Source organism: Panthera tigris, chromosome X, assembly GCF_018350195.1.
Source record: "Panthera tigris isolate Pti1 chromosome X, P.tigris_Pti1_mat1.1, whole genome shotgun sequence".
NCBI classification, from domain to species: domain Eukaryota; kingdom Metazoa; phylum Chordata; class Mammalia; order Carnivora; family Felidae; genus Panthera; species Panthera tigris.
Genome location: NC_056677.1, coordinates 46,758,643 through 46,778,547, shown reverse-complemented (window position 1 = coordinate 46,778,547; position 19,905 = coordinate 46,758,643). Strand labels below are relative to the sequence as shown.

At 36.3% G+C, this 19,905-nt stretch overlaps 1 protein-coding gene across 1 annotated transcript in view; it reads left to right on the top strand.

The window, feature by feature from the left end:
• The window catches only part of WNK3 (WNK lysine deficient protein kinase 3), a 183,176-nt gene that overhangs the window by 8,561 nt on the left and 154,710 nt on the right, over positions 1–19,905 (top strand). Inside the window, exon 2 of the mRNA XM_042974715.1 lies at positions 14,267–14,922. Within this exon, the coding sequence (XP_042830649.1) occupies positions 14,386–14,922 (537 nt within the window). The 5' untranslated portion in view covers positions 14,267–14,385. The remainder of the gene's footprint in view (positions 1–14,266; positions 14,923–19,905) is intronic.

Here is a 19,905-nt window from a genome sequence, read left to right as displayed (position 1 = left end):
GCTGTGTGATTTTAGTCAAGTTAATTTTTAAAGCCTAGTTTCTTCATTTGTAAAATGGGAATAAAGATATTATCTGCCTCAAGATTCTGGTGATGATTACATGAGAAAATGCATGAAGGGGCTTACAGTGCTTGGCACAAAGCATTCAATAAGTATTGATTGATGAATTTATTTGGATTTATGTAGTACATACCTTATTTGTTTTCTCCTTCCTTCAGTTATTTTGAGAAGTGATAATATCCTTAACTGGTTCTTTTGTATAGACAATTCTGATAGACAATAGACAATTCTGCCTTAAAGGATTAAAATAACATAGAGGTCCACTAAAGCCTTAAGGTCCACTTTTTTGCAATTTCTTGCCCCCCAGTGGGTATCCATTGTTCAAAGTTGACTGGGGTGGGGGGGCACCTGGCTGGCTCAGTTGGTGGAGCTTGCAACTCTTGATCTTGGGGTTGTAAGTTCAAGCCCCACATTGGGCGTAGAGATTACTTAAAAATAATTTTAAAAAATCTTTGGAAAAAAGGAGTTGACTGTGAACTTGTACAGTCCTTTTTCATATGTGCATATACAAATAAAAAATATATTTTATGATTTGCTCTTTTCCCAAAGAATATGACTTAGGGCTCTTTTCATGTCAGTATTTACACATCACTTCATTCTTTTTAATGAATACATAGTGTTTAATACTACTTGCTTCTTTAACCTGTAGGGTAAGTTAAGAGCATATCTTTCCAGTCTTTTTTACAGGCATTTAAACATACATGAGTACATTTAGAAACAAAAGGTTTTGTGGATTTTTTTCACATAAATGATATAAAGATGTATATGTTGTACTATAACTTGTTTTTTTCACCTAATAGTATGTATATGTAGGAGATTTTTATATATCAGTATGTATCCATCTCTCATTTAAACAGATGTGTATTATTACACATGTACCACTGCTATTTCACCATTCTCTTATAGGTGTATATTTAAGTTCTTCTCAGTATTTTTTGCTGTTCCAAACAATGCTTCAGTAAAAGTCCTAGTGCATACATATTTGTATGCATACAAGAATATTTCTCAGGTAGATACTAAAAAGTGGAATTGCTAATGACAAGTATGCATTAAGATACGTCGAATTTGTTGGGGTGCCTGGCTCGCTCTGGTAGAGGTTGCGACTCTTGATCTCAGGGTCATGAGTTCGAGTTCCATGCTGGGCATGGAGCCTACTTAAAGATTTATAAATAGATACTTGGAATTAGTCAAATGAAAAAGCTATTCCAGTTTATCTGCCAAGAGTTTATGAAGTGCTGAATTTCTCATACACTTCTCAAATGTAATATTAACAGATTTTTGGGGGGCTCATCTGATGGACCAAAAAATGATATTAAATTATTTGAATTTGCATGTCCCTGCTTACTAAAGAGTTTGAACCATCCTACCATCCATGTATTGGCCATTTGTATTTCTTACTGATTTGTTTTAGTTCTTTATATATTCTGGATAGTAATGCTTTGCTATACGTGTTGCAAATGTTTGCTCCCAGTCTGTTGCTTATCTTTTAACCTTGTTCATGGTCAGATGGCCAAATGTGTTAGCTTTTTTATTAATGGTCTTTGCATCTAGTTTTTTTTTTTAATGAAAGCCTTTTTTCAAGTTAGAAATATATTCAACCATATTTTTCTTTTAATAGTTACATAGTTTTCCTTTTACATTTAGCTCTTTAACCTACCTGGAATTTATTTTTGTGACTGGTTTTTAAGTAGGGCTGTAACATCTCTCCCTCCCCCCCCATATAGATAGCCAGTTGTTTTGACAACATTTTTTATGCTATCACTGCTGAAACTACATTATTTAGCTGACCCTAGCTGTATTGTATTAGTTTTATTTATATAGTATTGCAAATTTCTTCTTGAGCTTATTCCTAGATGAATATGTTACAGCTTTGTTGCTGTTATGTACAGGATTGTGTGTGTGTGTGTGTGTGTGTGTGTGTGTGTGTGTAAAATCTCAGTGAGCTGCCCTTCTTCAAGGCACCCAGCCCTTCCCTCCCCTTCCTAGTGCTGCCCACCTCCAGAATAGTTGTTTTTTAAATTACATTTTCTATCTGATTATTGCTGATGTATAGCAAAGCTATTGATTTCTGCTTGTTGATTTCATCTTTGGTCTTTCTGTTGAGCTCTCTTGTTAGTTCCTATTATAGTTTTTTAATTGATTTGCTTGGATTTTGTGGATAATCATATAGCCTGCAAGTTTTGGTTTTGTCTCCTGCTTTCCAATATTCATATGTCTTATTTTATTTCCTTAAGGGTAACAGTGATAATAAGAATTCTTGGCTTATTCATGACTTTAATTATTGTTTATGTGAAAGATGCTTAACCTCACTTATAAGATAAATGCTAATTAAAACCACACAGATTCCTTTTTTAAATATATAGGAGTGTTAAAAAAATCAAAACATTTGATAACACCTTTTTGTTGTCAAGGCTATGGGGTAAAGGACACTTTCACACATTATAGGTGGGAGTTTAAATTGGTACAATGCCCATGGAAGGCAGTTTGGCAGCATTATGTAAAGATACACATTTATTATTCTGGATATATTAGCATACTTCAATAAAAGTTAAGTATGTAAATTTCTTTTGATCCAACAATCTCATTTCAGGGAATACATAAATATACACACCCCCCACATACATATGTATATATAGAGAGAGAGAGAGAAAGAGAGAGATGCAAAATATGCAACGTTATCTGTCGTAACACATAACAGCAAATAATTGAATACTATATACCACATAGGTTTTAAAAAATAAGAATGAGGAACCTCCATGTGGTGACAGGGAAAAAATATCAAGTTATTGTGACTCTAAACAAAAGTTTGGTATATACTATGCTACTTTTTTTAAATGTTCATTTATTTATTGTGAGAGTGAGAGAGAGAGAGAATGAGCATGAGCAGGGAACAGGCAGAGAGGGAGAGAGAATCCCAGGCAGGCTCTGTGCTGTCAGCGCAGAGCCTGACTTGGGTCTTGATCCCATGACCACGAGATCATGACCTGAGCCAAAATCAGGAGTTGGTTGCTCAACCAACTGAGCCACCCAGGTGCTCCTTATTTATATTTGCTTATTTGCCTAAAGAAACTCTGGAGGGCTACATAAGAATCTAATGAATGGGTTACCTGTTAGGGCAATGGTGGGAGCTAAATGGGTTGGGAGGGAATCTGTTAATTATATACATCTTTGATTTTTTGAATCTTAGGACTATATTTTTAAAAATTAAAAATGGTTTCTTGAATTATTTCAACTCCTCAAAGAACATTTTTGTTTTTCTTGATCTTTCTTTTCTGTGTTACAGGTTTTCTCCAAATGGCTGTCTCCTGATTCTGTTCATATTTAAGAATGAGCTAGTAGAAGGGCCGACTGGGAGTTCTGTTGTACTGAGTCAGGGTTGTCAACTGGTAGGCTTTATTTTGGGGTGAGTGGGTGGACAGCTGGCTCTTATACTTGGAGAGCCCAGATGCAGGAGGGCAAGGGCTTTGCTCTGGGGTTCTCTTGTTCATCCTGGTTTGTTGAATTTGATATTCTGCATGCAAGGATTTTTGTATTTGGTGGAATGGGGAGGAGAGCTCATCAATTGTGTCATAATTCAGACCTTCAGCTAATCCCTGTTTTCAGCCTTTTTCTTTCTTTCTTTCTTTCTTGCTTTCTTTCTTTCTTTCTTTCTTTTTTAACTATGGTGCTTTATGGGATCGCTTATCTCTGGGGTTTGGTCTTGCAAGCCTTCTCCCTCCTGGGTTGCAACCCTTTCTGTTATGTATTTTAGGTTCTAGCATCCTTTGATTTGTGTTACTCGCCAGCCAGTTCTTTCCTATCTGTTCTCTGTCAGAAATTGTTGAAATCTTGTATTTGCTATGCCATTTTTCATTTGTGTTCTTGACTTATGACTTATACTTTTGTATTTTTATACTATCACTTTCCCAGGGTCTTGGAAAGTACAAGAGATAGAAGTGTTCAGTTCACCTTGGTGAACCAGAAGTCCACAGTAGTAGATCTTAAACTTGAGTAAACTGTAGGTCCCTTGAGGACAAGGACTGACTTTTTTTTTCTTTTTTTTTTTTAAAGTTTTTTTTTTTAACATTTATTTAATTTTGAGACAGAGAGAGAGAGAGCATGAACAGGGGAGGGTCAGAGAAAGAGGGAGACATAGAATCTGAAACAGGCTCCAGGCTCTGAGCTGTCAGCACAGAGCCCGACGCGGGGCTCGAACCCATGGACCGCGAGATCATGACCTGAGCCAAAGTCAGACGCCCAACCAACTGAGCCACCCAGGTGCCCCTGACTTTTTTTTCTTTTATCCCCAGACCTTGACAGTGCTTGGCACTTGGTAAATGTTTATTGACATGAATGTACATATATGAGAGAGAGAGGACTGTTAATGGGAAATTTATAATTTTGACTATTTATTTAAAGATTTTTATTGAAGTATACATGGCATACAACATTGTATTAGTTTTAGGTGTACTACATAGTAATTTGACAATTCTATGCATTATTCAGTGCTCACCACAGTAAGTACAGTTACCGTATGTCACCATACAAAGTTATTACAATATAATATATATAATATTATATATATATATACTATATTCCCTATGCTGTACTTTTCATCTATTTGGCTTCCTTATTTTATAACTGGAAGTTTGTAGCTCTTAATTGCTTTCCCTATTTTGCCTATCCCCTCACCCCCCCCCTCCCCTGTGGCCACCACAAGTTTGTTCTCTGTATTTATGAGTCTGTTTACCTTTGCTGTTTATTTACTCATTAGTTTTGTTTTTTAGGTTCCATACATGAGTGAAATCATATGCTATTTGTCTTTCTCTGTCTGACTTATTTCACCTAGCAGAATACCCTCTTGGTCCATTCATGTTGTCATGAATGGCATGATCTCATTCTTTCTTATGGCTGAGTAATATTTCATTGTGTGTATATATATACCACATCTTCTTTATCCGTTTTTCTATTGATGGACATTTAGGTTGCTTCCACATCTGGGCTTTTATAAATAATGCAGTAAACCTAGGTTAGCATGTATCTTTGTGATTTAGTGTTTTTATTTTCTTTAGGTAAATACCCAGTAGTGGAAGCACTGGATCATGTGATACTTCTACTTTTAGTTTTGTGAGGAACCTCCATACTGTTTTCCAGACTGGCTGCACCAATTTACATTCCCACCATCACTGTGCTAGTGTTGCCTTTGCTCCACATCCTTATTGACACTTGTCATTTCTTCTCTTTTTGATACTAGCCATTCTGACAGGTGTGAGGTGATACTGTGGTTTTCATTGAGTTCCTTTTTTTTAAATGGATTTATTTATTTATTTTTTAAATATGAAATTTATTGTCAAATTGGTTTCCATACAACACCCAGTGCTCATCCCAAAAAGTGCCCTCCTCAATACCCATCACCCACCCTCCCCTTCCTCCCACCCCCCATCAACCCTCAGTTTGTTCTCAGTTTTTAAGAGTCTCTTATGATTTGGCTCCCTCCCTCTCTAACCTCTTTTTTTTTCTTCCCCTCTGTTTTGACTCTTATGTGGATCCTGAGAAACTTAACAGAAGTCCATGGGGGAGGGGAAGAGTTTCTTTTTTTAAAAAAATAAACTCTACACCCAGCGTGGGGCTCAAATTCATGACCCTGAGATCAAGAGTTGCATGCTCTACTGACTGAGCCAGCCAGGCACCCCATGTTGAGCATCTTTTCATGTGTCTGCTGGCCATCTCTTTGTCTTCTTTGGAAAAATGTCTATTCAGGTCCTCTGCCAATTTTTAATTGGATTGTTTTTTGTGTGATGAATTGTAAGAGTTATTTATATATTTTGGATACCAACCCTTATCAGATATGGCATTTGCAAATATTTTCTCCCATTCAGTAGGTTGACTTTATATGTATTCTTTCAATTGCTGGTTCCAAAAGTTGAAATTCTTGAGCCATTGATTGACAAAGTACTGATTTTATGCTGAATTTCTCATGGATAGAACTACAGTAAGCTGTGGTAGAAAATTATTTCAAACTTTTAACTCAAATGCTCCAGGATTATATATCAAGCAGGTTAAAGGAGTAGATGTAAGGTAAACTTTGTGAGATTTTCCCTATAATTTCAATCTCTATAGAGGTGCTTTTGCAGTTATCTTTATACATATTCCTAGTTTATTACTATTTTTTGAAGGAAAAAATGGTCATGTAAAGGTTATGATATATAGCTGTTAAATTCAGCAAGAGACTTTTGGTTTGAGGTCTGATTTTTGTGGAGTATTTCACTGAGGTGTGTTTCTGCATTGCTGAATGTAGAATGCATTGCTGAATATTATCCTGGTCACTGAATCAATCCTAACATGTCTTATTACTGGAAAGCTTTAAAAGAATGTATTATTATCAGTTTTACTAAGTGAGTCTACTGAAAATCATTTAATGTTTTTTAGAGTATTGTTGAATAGTGGTTTATTATAATGCTGCCCCTAGAGGTTTTTAAGATATGGAAAATAAAAGCTTCTATTTATTGATTATTATATTGTGCCAGGCACTGTGCTAAGTAGTTTATGTGTATATTTTCATTTTATTTTCATATCAGTCCTATGAGATTTCACAAATGAAATCAAGAATGAATGAGTTGAAGTAATTGGCCCCATATCTCCTTTGAGGAATGAGAGGCAAAATCAAGATTTGATTCCAGGTTTCTTCCTCTCCAAAGCCTGTGTTCTGAAACTGTTTTATGGTCAAGAAGGTAGTGGATCCATAATGAAAAGGCCTTAGATATTCTATGCTTAGTGAAGTTCTTGGCCTAGTTTTAAAGATTTATTTTCCTTATTTACTGTGTTTATATAAATAATTAAATTTTTTTTTAAATGTTTATTATTTTTGAGAGAGAGAGAGAGACAGAGAGAAAGCAGGGAAGGGGCAGAGAGAGAGGGAGACACAGAATCGGAAGCAGGCTCCAGGCTCTGAGTTGTCAGCACAGAGCCCAGTGCAAGTCTCAAACTCAGACCATGAGATCATGACCTGAGCTGTAGTCAGCCGCCCAACCGACTGAGCCACCCAGGCACCCCTATATAAATAATTTTTTTATGTTTATTTATTTTGAGAGAGGGGAGGGGTAGAAAGAGAGGAAGAGAGAATCTCAAGCTGACAGCTTGGAGCCTGACTTGGGGCTTGATCCTATGAACTGTGAGATCATGACCTGAGCCGAAACCAAGAGTCAGACACTCAACTGACTGAGCCACCCAGGCACCCCGTGTTTGTGTTTCTTATTTGTTGTTTATTATTTATTGATGTCAGGTCTTTTCACTTCAGAACAGTGATTCTCAGCCCTGGAGACCAGGATGAAAATAAGGAGAAGAGACAGAATGGAGGGGGATGAGGGGAAGGTAGAAAGTATAATTTTACAAAGGCATATTTGATCTTACAATGGCTTTGATTTTAGTCAAAATATTTTAAGATTCTTAAAGGAGACATCATATTTTATGGAGATATAATTAACATACCATAAAATTCACCAATATATATGTAAATGATTTTTAGTAAATTTATAGAATTATGTAACCTTGATTACAATCTAATTTTAGAACATTAACATCATGCCCTAAAGATCCCTTGTGCCAGTTTGCAGTCCTATATACCTCAACCCCAAGTGACAACTAATCTATTTCCTGTCTCTATAGATTTGCGTATTCTAGACTCTTCGTATAAATGAAAGCATACAGTATGTGGTCTTTTCCTCTGGCTTCTTTCATTTAGCATAATGTTTTCAAGGTTTATCCTTATTGTAGCATGTATCCATAGCTCATTATTTTGCATTTCCAAATAATATTCCATTGCATGGATATAACACATTTTGTTTATCCATCAGTTGACAGACATTTGTATTGTTTCCACCTTTGGCTAATGTGAATAGTGCTGCTATGGACACTTGTGTAGAAGTTTTGTGTGGATATATGTTTTCATTTCTCTTGGGAAGATGGTATCATCTAGTTATTCTATACTTAATTTGAGGAACTGCTAGACTGTGTTCTGAAGCAGCTGCATCATTTTACATTCCCACCAGCAATATATGAGTCTATTTTCTCTACATCCTTACTAACACTTGTTACTCTTTTTTTTTTTTGTTTAGAGAGCACACGTGTAAGCAGGGGAGGGGCAGAGAGGGAGAGGGAGAGGGAGAGGGAGAGAGAGAGAGAGAGAGAGAGAGAGAGAGAGAATCATAAGCAGGCTCCACGCCCAGCACGCAGCCTAACTCGGGGCTTGATCTCATGATAGTGAGATCATGACCTGAGTTGAAATCAAGAGTTGGACACTTAACTGACTGAGCCACCCAGGTGCCCTGTCTTCTTTTTTATTGTAGCCATCTTCACAGGTATAAAGTAGTATTTCATTGTGGTTTTGAGTTGCATTTCTCTAATGAATCATGATGTGGAACATCTTTTCATGTGTTTATTGGCTATTTGTATATCTTATTTAGAGAAATGTCTATTCAGATCTCAAGCCCATTGGATTATTTATCTTTTCATTATTGAGTTGTAAGAATTTATTATATATTCTATCAGTCCCTTATCAGATTTGTACATATTTTCTGTTAGTCTCTTTGCTTTTCACCTTCTTGGTGGCATCTTTTGAAGCATAAAAGTTTTAAATTTTGATGAGATCCATCTTCTCAGTTTTCTCTTTTATCACTTGTATTTTTGTTGTTGTATTTGGGAAATCATTGCTTAACCCAGAATCACTAAAAATCACTCCAGTATTTTTTTTTTCCTAAGAACTTATTGTTTTAGCTCTTACATTTAGGTCTGTGATCCACTTTGAGTTCATTTTTTTGTATGGTATGAGGTGGGGGCCCAACTTTACTCTTTTGTGTGTAGATATATCCAGTTGCCCCTGCCCCTTTTGTTGAAAGGTTTGTTGAAAGTAACCTTTGTTCCCATTCAATGGCCTTGGTCACTTTTTTGAAAATCAGTTGACCATAAATGTTAAGGTTTACTTCTAGACTCTCAAATCTATTACATTGACCTACAGTTGACCCTTGAACAATGTGGGGGTTAGGCGCACCAACCCCTGTGCAGTTGAAAATCTGCATATCTTTGACTCTCTAGAAACTTACTAGTAATAGTATACCAAAGCTTTACCAATAACAAACAGTTGCTTAACACATATTGTGTATGTTATATGTATCATATACTGTATTCTTACAATAAAAGAAGCTACAGAAAAAATGTTAAGAAAATCATAAAGAAGAGAAAGCAAATTCACACTACTGTACTGTAAAATATTCATGTATAAGTGGACCTGCACAGTTCAAACCCATGTGTTTCAAGGATCAATTATATAGAGCTATCCTTATTCTGTTGTTCATTCCTTTTATTTATTTTTTTTGTTTATTTATTTATTTTGAGAGAGAAAGAGAGCAAGCACAAGCTGGGGAGGGAGGGAGGGAGGGAGGGAGAGAGAGAGAGAGAGAGAGAGAGATTAGGAGAGAGAATCCCAAGCAGGCTCTTCACTGTCAGCACAGAGCCCGAAGTGGGTTTCAAAGTCAGGGGGCGCCTGGGTGGCGCAGTCGGCTAAGCGTCCGACTTCAGCCAGGTCACGATCTCGCGGTATGTGAGTTCGAGCCCCGCGTCGGGCTCTGGGCTGATGGCTCAGAGCCTGGAGCCTGTTTCCGATTCTGTGTCTCCCTCTCTCTCTGCCCCTCCCCCGTTCATGCTCTGTCTCTCTCTGTGCCAAAAAAAAAAAAAAAAAAAAAAAAGTTGAAAAAAAAAAATTAAAAAAAAAAAAAAAAAAAAAAGACAAAGTCATGAACTGTGAGACCATGACCCAAGCCGAAATAAAGGGTTGGATGCTTAATCGACTGAGCCATTCAGGTGCCCCTCTGTTCATTTCTAATTTAATTCTTTTGTGGTAGGAGAGCATACTTTGTTTGATTTCAGTTCCTTTAAATTTACTGAGATTTATTGTATAGTATATTATTTGCTCTGGAGACTTTTCCATGTGTACTTTAAAAGAATGTATATTTTGCTCTTACTGGGAGTGTTCTGTAGATGGCAGTTAGGTCAAGTTGGTTGGTAGTATTGGCCAAGTTTTCCAGCTTCTTTTTGGTTTTTCATCTGCTTGTTTTCTCCATCACTGAGAATGGGGTATTAAAATCTACTATTATTGAATTATTTCCTTCTAGTTTTGTGAGTGTATTTTATTTTGGAGCTCTGCTGTTAGATGTGTATATGTTCATAATTGTTATAGTATCCTGATGAATTAATCTTTTTATATTTACAAATGTCCCTGTTTATCTCTAGGAACAATTTTGTCTTAGGGTTGGTTTTTAGAATTTAGAATACTGGGGGAACACTCATTTCCCCATTCCTCTTATTTGTTGCTTCCTATCCTTATAGTTTGGGAAACCAGGTGACCAAACATGTTAGAATTATTATGCCAGAGCAGCACTACTTGTCCCTCTATTTTTATATTAGGGTTCCGAGTAATATTTATTTGTTTTCAAGAGAGAGACCACATGAGCAGGGGAGGGGTGGAGGGAGGGAGGGAGGGAGGGAGGGAGGGAGGGGGAGAGAGAGAGAGAGAGAGAGAGAGAGAGAGAGAGAGAGAGAGAGAGAATCTTAAGCAGGCTGTACGTTTAGCATGGAGTCTAACGTGGGGCTTGATGTCACAACCGTAAGATCATGACCGAAGCCAAAATGAAGAGTCAGACACTTAACTGACTGAGCCACCCAGGTGCCCGTAATTTTTAAAAAGAGGTTATGGAGTTAAAATTTTTGGAAGGCTTTTTCTAACTTAAATTATCTAATTTTATCTATTTTTGTCTGTTTGGAAGTCCTTTTATCTTACTTATGGATCTCTGTTCTTGAGGTTTCTGGATAAGTGACCTTTAAGTTAAGTGAAGTGAATAATATTATTCTTACTTAAGAATATCCCACCTAAAATGTTAACATTTGGGGAATGTGAGTGAAGGGTATACTGGATTCTTTGTATATGATTGCAGGTTTTTTCCCAAGTCTAAAATTATATCAGAATAAGTTAAAGAAAAAAAATCTCTACCTAAGTGAGTCATTGTTAGTTACTTTTTCTCACTTGCAGGTAATGCTAGTCTTATTAGATGATTTTCAAAGTATATTGATTTGGAAGTGTAACCTCACAGATCACTCCTTAGCTCTGGTATTAACAGTTATGTCCTAGTACTGTCACCTGACAGGCAAATTTCTGGGAGTTTTTATAGACTCTTCTTTTGCCTCACAATCATATTCATTTAGATGGTAAATCTTGTATTTAGTATTTCCTTAATGTATCTTGAATCTGTTCCTCTTGTCACTATTTTCATTCAAACCTCAGCATCTCTTTCCTGGATTATTGCAGTAGCTCTCTAACTGGTCTCCGTGTTTTACATTGTATGGCATAGAAATCCTTGGTGACTGTCTGCCTTTCTGTCCTCATCTGCCCACTTCTAATATGTGAGTAAACTATTCATGGTACCACTCATATGCACTTACTCCATACTGTTTCTTGACTTTGCTTGTGATCTTACCTCTGCTTGGATCAGCTAATTTTCTCTCTTTAAGACTCAGTTTGGGTATCTTTTCCAGGAAACCTTACTTAGATTGTCTGACTTCCGGTTTTTGCATGTAGATATCTAGTAGTCCCAGCATCATTTGTTGAAAAGACTGTTCTTTCTCTTTTGAATTTTCTTGGCACCCTTGTTGACAATCAATTGACTATGAATATATTTTTTTCTGGACTGTTTATTTTTACTCCATTTATCTATACATCTATCCTTATGCCAGTACCACACTGTCTTAATACTATAGCTTTGTAGTAGGTTTTAAAATTGGTAAGGGTGTGTCCTCCAACTTTGTCCTTTTTTCAAGATTATTTTGGTTTTGGCTATTCTGGGTCCCTTGAAGTTCTATGTGAATTTTAGGATAAGCTGGTTAATTTCTGCAAAGAAACCATCTGGGATTTTGATAGGAATTGTGTTAAATGTGTAGAACAATTTAGGGTTTTTCTCCTCATTTTGTTTTAGTTCAGGTTTGTTTTTCTTCAGTTTTTCACATTTGATATTTCTGTGTATTTTTGGTTTGACCTGACAAATTGTGCCTTCTAAGGCACGTAATGTAATAGGTATATAGGCTTAACTTCGTGATGCATGTTTGTGGTGAGAAGAGAAGAATTTTCTTTTATTATTATTTTTTATTTTTTTAATGTTTATTCATTTTTGAGAGTCAGAGAGAGATAGAGCACAAGCGGGGCATGGGCAGAGAGAGAGAGGGAGACACAGAATCCCAAGCAGGCTCCACACTCAGCACATAGCCCCACGCGGGGGCCAAACTGATGAACCATGAGATCATGACCCGAAGTCAGACACTTAACCGACTGAGCCACCCAGGTGCCCCAGAAAGTATTTTCTTATTGGCGGTTTGACCATTCATTTGAAAAACTTTTTTTCCTTATGTGTTCCACATATTTCCACATGTTCCTTATGAAAAGTTTTAGAAAATACAAGAAAGCAGAAAGAAAATTCATAATTCCACCAGAGTTATGTATGTGTGTATGGAACCTTGTTGTATATATTTTTTCATTTAACCATATAACATATAGAGAATGTCTTTTTTATTTTATTTTTTTTGAGAGAGAGCATGCACACGTGCGAGCAGGAGAGAGGCAGAGGAAGAGCGAGAGGGGGAATCTTAAGCAGGCTGTATGCCCAGCATGGAGACCGACGCAGCTCTTAGTCTCACAACTGTGACATTATGACCTGAGCCAAAATGTAAGAGTTCACACTTAACTGACTGAGCCACCCAGGCGCCCGGGAATGGTTTTTCACCTCACTAAAAGCTACAGTGTTTTTAATGCTGTGTCATATCTCATTTTGATATTTAACTAAACCTCTGTTAGGCTTGTGTTTAGGAGAGTTTTTCCAAATTTTAAGTGTTATAATGAATGTTAAACCTTTGCCCAGATTCTTGACTATTTGCTAAGGCAAGTTCCCATAAGTGGTTCAGAGGATGCATATTTTTAAGTCTTTCATGCCATTTTTTTGGTATAGCATGTTAATATTTGACAGCAGTTTCTTTCTGTTCATATCTGAATGTAAGCTCATAAACAAGTATTTACATTTTTCAGGATTACTGTTAGATGTTCTTAGCAGCATGATTGACAACAGTCAAAAGGTAGAACAACCCAATCCATTGGCCAGATAAATGGAGAAGCAAAATGTGGTATATAAAAACAACGGAATATTGTTGAGTCTTAAAAAGGGATGAAATTATTGGGTGCCTGGGTGGCTCAGTCGGTTAAGCGGCCAACTTTGGCTTGGGTCATGATCTGACAGTTAGTGAGTTTGAGCCCCACATCGGGCTCTGTGCTGACAGCTTGGAGCCTGGAGCCTGCTTCCGATTCTGTCTCTCCCTCTTCCTCTGCTCCTTCCCTGCTTGCACTCCGTCTCGCTCTCTCTCTCTAAAAATAAATAAACACTAAAAAAAAAGGAATGGAATTCTGATACATGCTACAACATGAATGAACCTTAAACATTATACAAAGTAAAATAAGCCAGACACAAAAGGACCAATATTGTATAATTCCACTTATATGAAATACCTAGAATAAGCAAGTTCATAGGGACATAAGGGAGAATAGAGATTACCAGAGGCTGGGAGGATGAGCAGTTTTAATGTATATAGAATTTCAGTTTGCAATGATGAAAAAGTTCTAGAAATAGATAGTGGTAATGGTTGTACAGTGTTGTGAATGTACTTAATGCCACTGAATTGTACACTTAAAAATGGCTACATGGTAAATTTGATATTAAGTATATTTTACCACAATAAAAAATACTACTATTGGATTAATTTCAGAATTTTAGATAAAAACCACTTACTGAGAAATTATGTGCTTATTTTACTTATTGTGTGTTACCTTGTAGCTAAAGGTTTGGATACTTGTTTTAAATATGATTGATTGATAGATGGTGTTGAGAACTAAGTTCCTAACCAACATTCATGCAGTATGAAGACTTATTGAGCTATATGCCAATTAGTCTGCTAGGCATTGAGGACTACAGCGGTAAACGAGATAAGACACAGTCCCTGGAGTGTGCTGGTTGCTAAGATTGGACAGAAAAAGAACAAACTTCTTATTAAGAAAAAAGGGATTAAACAATCAGGTGACTTGTTTTCTCCTTAATGATTTCCTTTGTGGGGTGATTTTAAAATATCCTTTCCCCCCCTTCAGGTTGCTATGGAAACATAATGACCACATAAGCGGAAGTCCTTTCTGATAATCCTGATACCTGAGATGTAACTGGACTAAAGAGTGGAACAGGAAAAATTTTAGTGCTAACCTCAATTACAATGGCTACTGATTCAGGAGAGCCAGCTAGCACAGAAGATTCTGAGAAACCTGATGGAGTTTCATTGGAAGACAGAGCTCCTCAGGTTGCAGCAACTTTGACAGTGGAAGCTAGACTAAAAGAAAAAAACAGTACTTTCTCTGCTACTGGGGAAACTACAGAAAGGAAGAGATTCTTCCGAAAGAGTGTTGAGATGATGGAAGATGATAAAGTTGCTGAATCTTCCTCCAAAGATGAGAGAATGAAGACTGCAACAAATATTCCAAGAGTAGAAAAGCTTCCTACAAATGTGCTGGGAGGTGGACAAGAAGTTAAATATGAACAGTGTTCAAAGGCAACTTCAGAGTCCTCAAAAGATTGTTTGAAGGAGAAAAATGAAAAGGAAATGGAAGAAGAAGCAGAAATGAAGGCTGTAGCTACTTCTCCTAGTGGCAGGTTCCTGAAATTTGACATTGAGCTGGGAAGAGGAGCATTTAAAACAGTATATAAAGGATTGGACACTGAAACATGGGTTGAGGTTGCTTGGTGTGAGCTGCAGGTGGGTATATAATCTTTTTGGTTTTAATAAATTCCAGTTTTAGCAGGCCTGGCCTTCTGAATGATCCAGGATTAATATGTATCATGGATTTAAAAAAAATTGAAAGGCTTGTTCCCCACCTCCCTGAAATGATGCTCTTTCCCTAGATCCTCTTAGGAGCTCCTGGAAGCCTTTTTTCCTCTTGTTCTTTTCCCTTCTCTTGTTTTCCCTTCTGTTTTAAAGGGGGGGAAAGCCTATCAATGCCTTCTTTGGGAAAATGTTCTTAATTTATTAACCTTGGAAAATTTCCCCCAAACTCTTGAGGTCTCATTTTGAAAACTTTTAATAAATGTATGCCTTATAAGTTAGTTGATTGTTATACTAAATATTTAGGAGTGGGATATGTCAGGGATATATTTAGTGCAATTCCTACCTTTTCTCTTTTTATTTCAACAAATTTTTAGGGGTTCATATGGTGTTTTTCAGAACAGACAATGTTATGCTTGATTCTTTAAGGACTTCTATTAATAGAGACTTGCTCAATACCTTTAAATTTACCTCAAAGAGGATCTCTGGAAGGAATAATAACCAGAACCTACTGAGGTTAGTCAACTGGAATGTGTTTAGAAAGGAGAAATGAGAACAACAGAATAGTCGAATTACCTAGATATTTGGTTCCATAATAAATGTTTGTGAGGTACTTTTAACTAATGAAGTGCTAGAAGGGGTTATAATAAGAATAGTTTCAGAGAGATGTAGTTCAAATATAAGGAAAACCTTTGTGGCCTCAGTCAGCCCATGGGAAATGTCAGTGTTCACATGAGATGCTTAAAATTAAGATTGAATAAAGCAAGTTGCTAAGTACAGGTTTTTGTTTTTTAAATTCCAGTGGTTTCTGTGCATGTGGATGTGTATATATGTGTTGTGATCTCACCCATTCTGAATTTGCTGTAGGTTACCATTTCCTAACTTTACTGTCTGTCAGAATTAGTGTTTGCTTCATATGCAGATTCCAGAGCATGGTGTCAGAGATTCAGATTCATCTGGGGTGGGATGCAAGACTTCAATTTTAACAAGCTTACAAAGTGTTTTGAATGTAGGAAGTCCCTTGACTCTAGGGTGTAAGTTACCTAGCAGTCAAGCCATTCTAGTAGTTCTTCAAAGGTGGGTGCATGTGTGGGTTTGCTTGGCTTTCTTCTCACCCCCTTGTACCCCTTTCAGAATTTTATAATTCTGTGTCTGTGACACAGTGGAAATATTAAGTAATATGAGAAAATAAATATCAAAATCACCTGAAATTCCAGTATTTTGAGGATGCTTTACACATTTTAGTATAGATATTTCTGGACTCTTTTTTTTTTTTTTGCAAAAATGTATAGTATATGGCTATTTTTTCCCCAAACAGTAGGATCTTTAAGGTTTTACAAAACCTTTTCTTTTTACTTATGATGAACATCTTTTCATTACCAGCAATTGTGAATTTACATCATTATTTTTTAAAAAGTTTTATTTGTCAGAGAAAGAATGAGCATGCATAGGGGGGAGGGGCAGAGAGAGAGGGACAAAGAGAGAATCCCAAGCATGTTCTAGTGCTGTCAGCGTGGAGCCTGATGCGGGGCTTAAACCCACGAACCATGAGATCATGACCTGAGCCTAAATCAAGAGTCGGACGCTCAACTGACTGAGCCACCCAGGTGCCCCATACATCATTATTTTTAATAGTCACCCTTTATAAGTTATTTAATCAGTCATCTGTTGTTGGACCTCTAGAATTTTCTCCAGTTTTTCACTATTATAACCACAGTTGTGATCAACATACTTGTATATATAATGAAAATATGTACATTTTAATTTCATTTCTGCATTGTGACATTGGTAACATTGATCTTTGAGTGATACTCTGTGAATGGAGGAAATAATTTCCATTCACTTGTTAGTAGAATACATAGTAAAGATATGTTAAGTATTTTGAAAATAGTATACTCTAGCTATGTTAAAGGATGTTTAGGTAAAACTTAAAATACTCTAGTGACAGGGACTGCTTAGGGGAGTGCCTTCTATCATTTACCTGTGGAAAGACTAAGAGAGTCCATAAGGTCTTACTACTCAAAACATGGTCCCTGGAGCAGCAGCGTGGACATCATCTGGGAGTTTGTTCGAACTGCAGGTTCCTAGGTCTCAGACCTACTGAATCAGAATCTGCTTCTTAGTGGCATCTGCAAGGTGATTGGTATGTATAGTAGTGTTTGAAAAGCACTGAAATAAGGGACCAATCCAAGAGCTAGCTGAATCAGAGGAGGAATTCCTTTAATACACCAACTTGAGCTTTGTACTCTATCATACATACTGATTCCTGATATTTGCTCCAGACCTTCCAAATCAGAATCTCTAAGAGATGGGCCTGTGAGACTTATTTTTTGAAAGTTCCCCAGTTGATTGGATACATAGCCAGATTTGGGAATCTCTCCTATGGAGCAAATGTAAATATATAAAATACACTTTTTAATGATTATTTTTGAGAGAGAGAGAGAAAGCATGTGTGCACATGTGTATGTGAGTTGGGGGAGGGGCAGAGAGAGGCAGGGACAGAGGATCTAAAGCAGGCTCTGTGTTGATAGCAGAGAGCCCAACGCGGGGCTTGAACCCACAAACTGCAAGATCATGACCTGAGCCAAACAAAGTCAGATGCTTAACCAACTGAGCTACCCAAGCGCCCTTAAAATACATTTTAATTTACACCAAGAACAATTGCAGTTTTGTATTCTGAAAAGAATGTCAGAATTAGTGGACTTAATTGATACAGTTTTTAGACATCACTTCATTTTCTGCATATTTGGAATTAAGAAAAACTAACTTGTGAGTACTATACAGTTTTTAATGTAGAATTTCTCATTTTTTTCCAGTTTTCTTTATTATGTAATTAAACAATTTTATAGAAAAACACCCCATTGAATAGTTTAAATGTTTAAAGTATTCTAAATTCTTTTTCAACCTTTGTTTATATATGTGTGTGTGTGTGTAGTATATAAAGTATTTCCATACTTTTGTTATCAATTTGATATGTATTTTTTGTTAACATCATTAAAATATTTATATTTTATTGCATTCATACCACCTGTTGCTTAAATCTTCTTCCCTGAAATTAGGCAGTTCTTTTTTTGTTTGTTTAATTTTTTGCATGTTTGATTTGAAAATCACAGCTTAACAAAATCTTTTTATACCTTTTTCTCTTGATGGCATTTCCCCCCACTGTGGATATTTGAGCCTTATGTAACAGTTGCTAAGAGCACCAAATCCATTTGTTGAGAATACATTGACCTTATGGCAGTGCAAAGAACCAGAAAAGATAGATTTTACTGCTGATATTTGACTTTGAGGATGTTAAAAATAAACAAACCCTTTGAAGACTTAGGTCAGATTTAGGATTTGGCCATAAATATCTGCATTTAACAGTTTGTCATAGTTTATGGTTTTGGTAACTTGATTTATACATCAGTGGAAAGGCTGACCTATTCTTTGTAAAGAACTTGGTAAATTTTGATAAATTGTTAATTTAATGTGAGTGAGGCTATCAGTCATAAGTGCTGTTGGGAAGACTGTTTATTTTAGTTCATGATGTTGAAAGACCTGGTCAGATGTTACTGAAAGGCCTGTTTAGTTACTCTTAGAAGGAGTCAGTCACAAGAATTTGTAGTATTTTCCTCTTCTAACAACTTGAGAATCAACAGCACTCCCCTTTTACACGTGGAAACATAACCAGCTTTTGCTTTACTATAATTTGGAAAAACACGTCCACTAGTGTATTTGTCATTTGTTTTCTTGATGGAACTGAGTTTGCACATAATGGGGCTATTTTCCAAATGGAGGGACATTTTTTTATTTGACTTTCTAAAATGTATTTGACTGTTCTTATAATAAGCTTCACTGTAGGGTCACATATGTGATTGTGTGCTTCTCAGGGTAATTAAATGGGCCTCCTTTTCTATTTTAATTTAAAAAAAATTTAAATTTTAATCCAATATGGTTAACATACAGTGTTATGTTAGTTTCAGGTATATAATTCCATACATCACCCAGTGCTCATCAGGACAAGTGCACTCCTAAATCCCTCTCATCTATTTAACTCATCCCCTTACCCACCTCCTATCTGGTAATAACCATCAGTTTGTTTTGTATAGTTAGTGTCTGTTTCTTGATTTTCCTCTCACCACTCTCTTCTTTTTTTCCCTTTGCTTGTTTGTTTTGTTTTCTTAAATCTGACACTATGAGTGAAATCATATTGTATTCGTCTTTCTCGGAGTTATTTCACTTAGCATTATACTCTCTATCTCCTAATGGGCCTCTTTTAAGTAGCATCTAACAAATAGAGCACTAACAAGTCTACCTATAGTCTCTGAGCTGAACCAAAAATGGCACTGAAAAGAAAGATTTTTTTAAATATGAAATTTGTTGTCAAATTGGTTTAAGATAGATTTTTTAAAAAAGACACAGTTGACTGTAGCAAGTTGACCTGTTGAGTGAGCATTCTAATGCACTTTCATTATAGTAGTGAATGTATTCAGAGCAGTGCAAGGGAAGTAGCAGTTTAAAAATCCATATTTCTACACCCAAAGCACCCATCAAAATTGTGGGGAAACTTGTTTCCATTTTATTTTCATTTATCATCTAAAATCACTTTGGGGAAAAGTGTATTTTTCAATACCAGCCCTACATTTAATTGTAAAATTAGAATTAGATAATAATATGAAAACAGCTGAACTTCCAAAAAAATAAAAAATAAAAAAATAAATGCTATAATTTCTATTTTTGAATAAATATTGTAGTCCCAAAGTATTCACTCTGGGATACTTTTGCTCTCAAAATATTTTGTTTTGGCTCTCTTGGAAATGTTTCCAGATTCTGTTTGAGCCACACACAAAAAATGCTCCATTACATATATAACATACCCAAAATAGTGTTACTCAGTTTGATTCCCCCACTCTCTTCTGACCTAGCTCTCAAAGT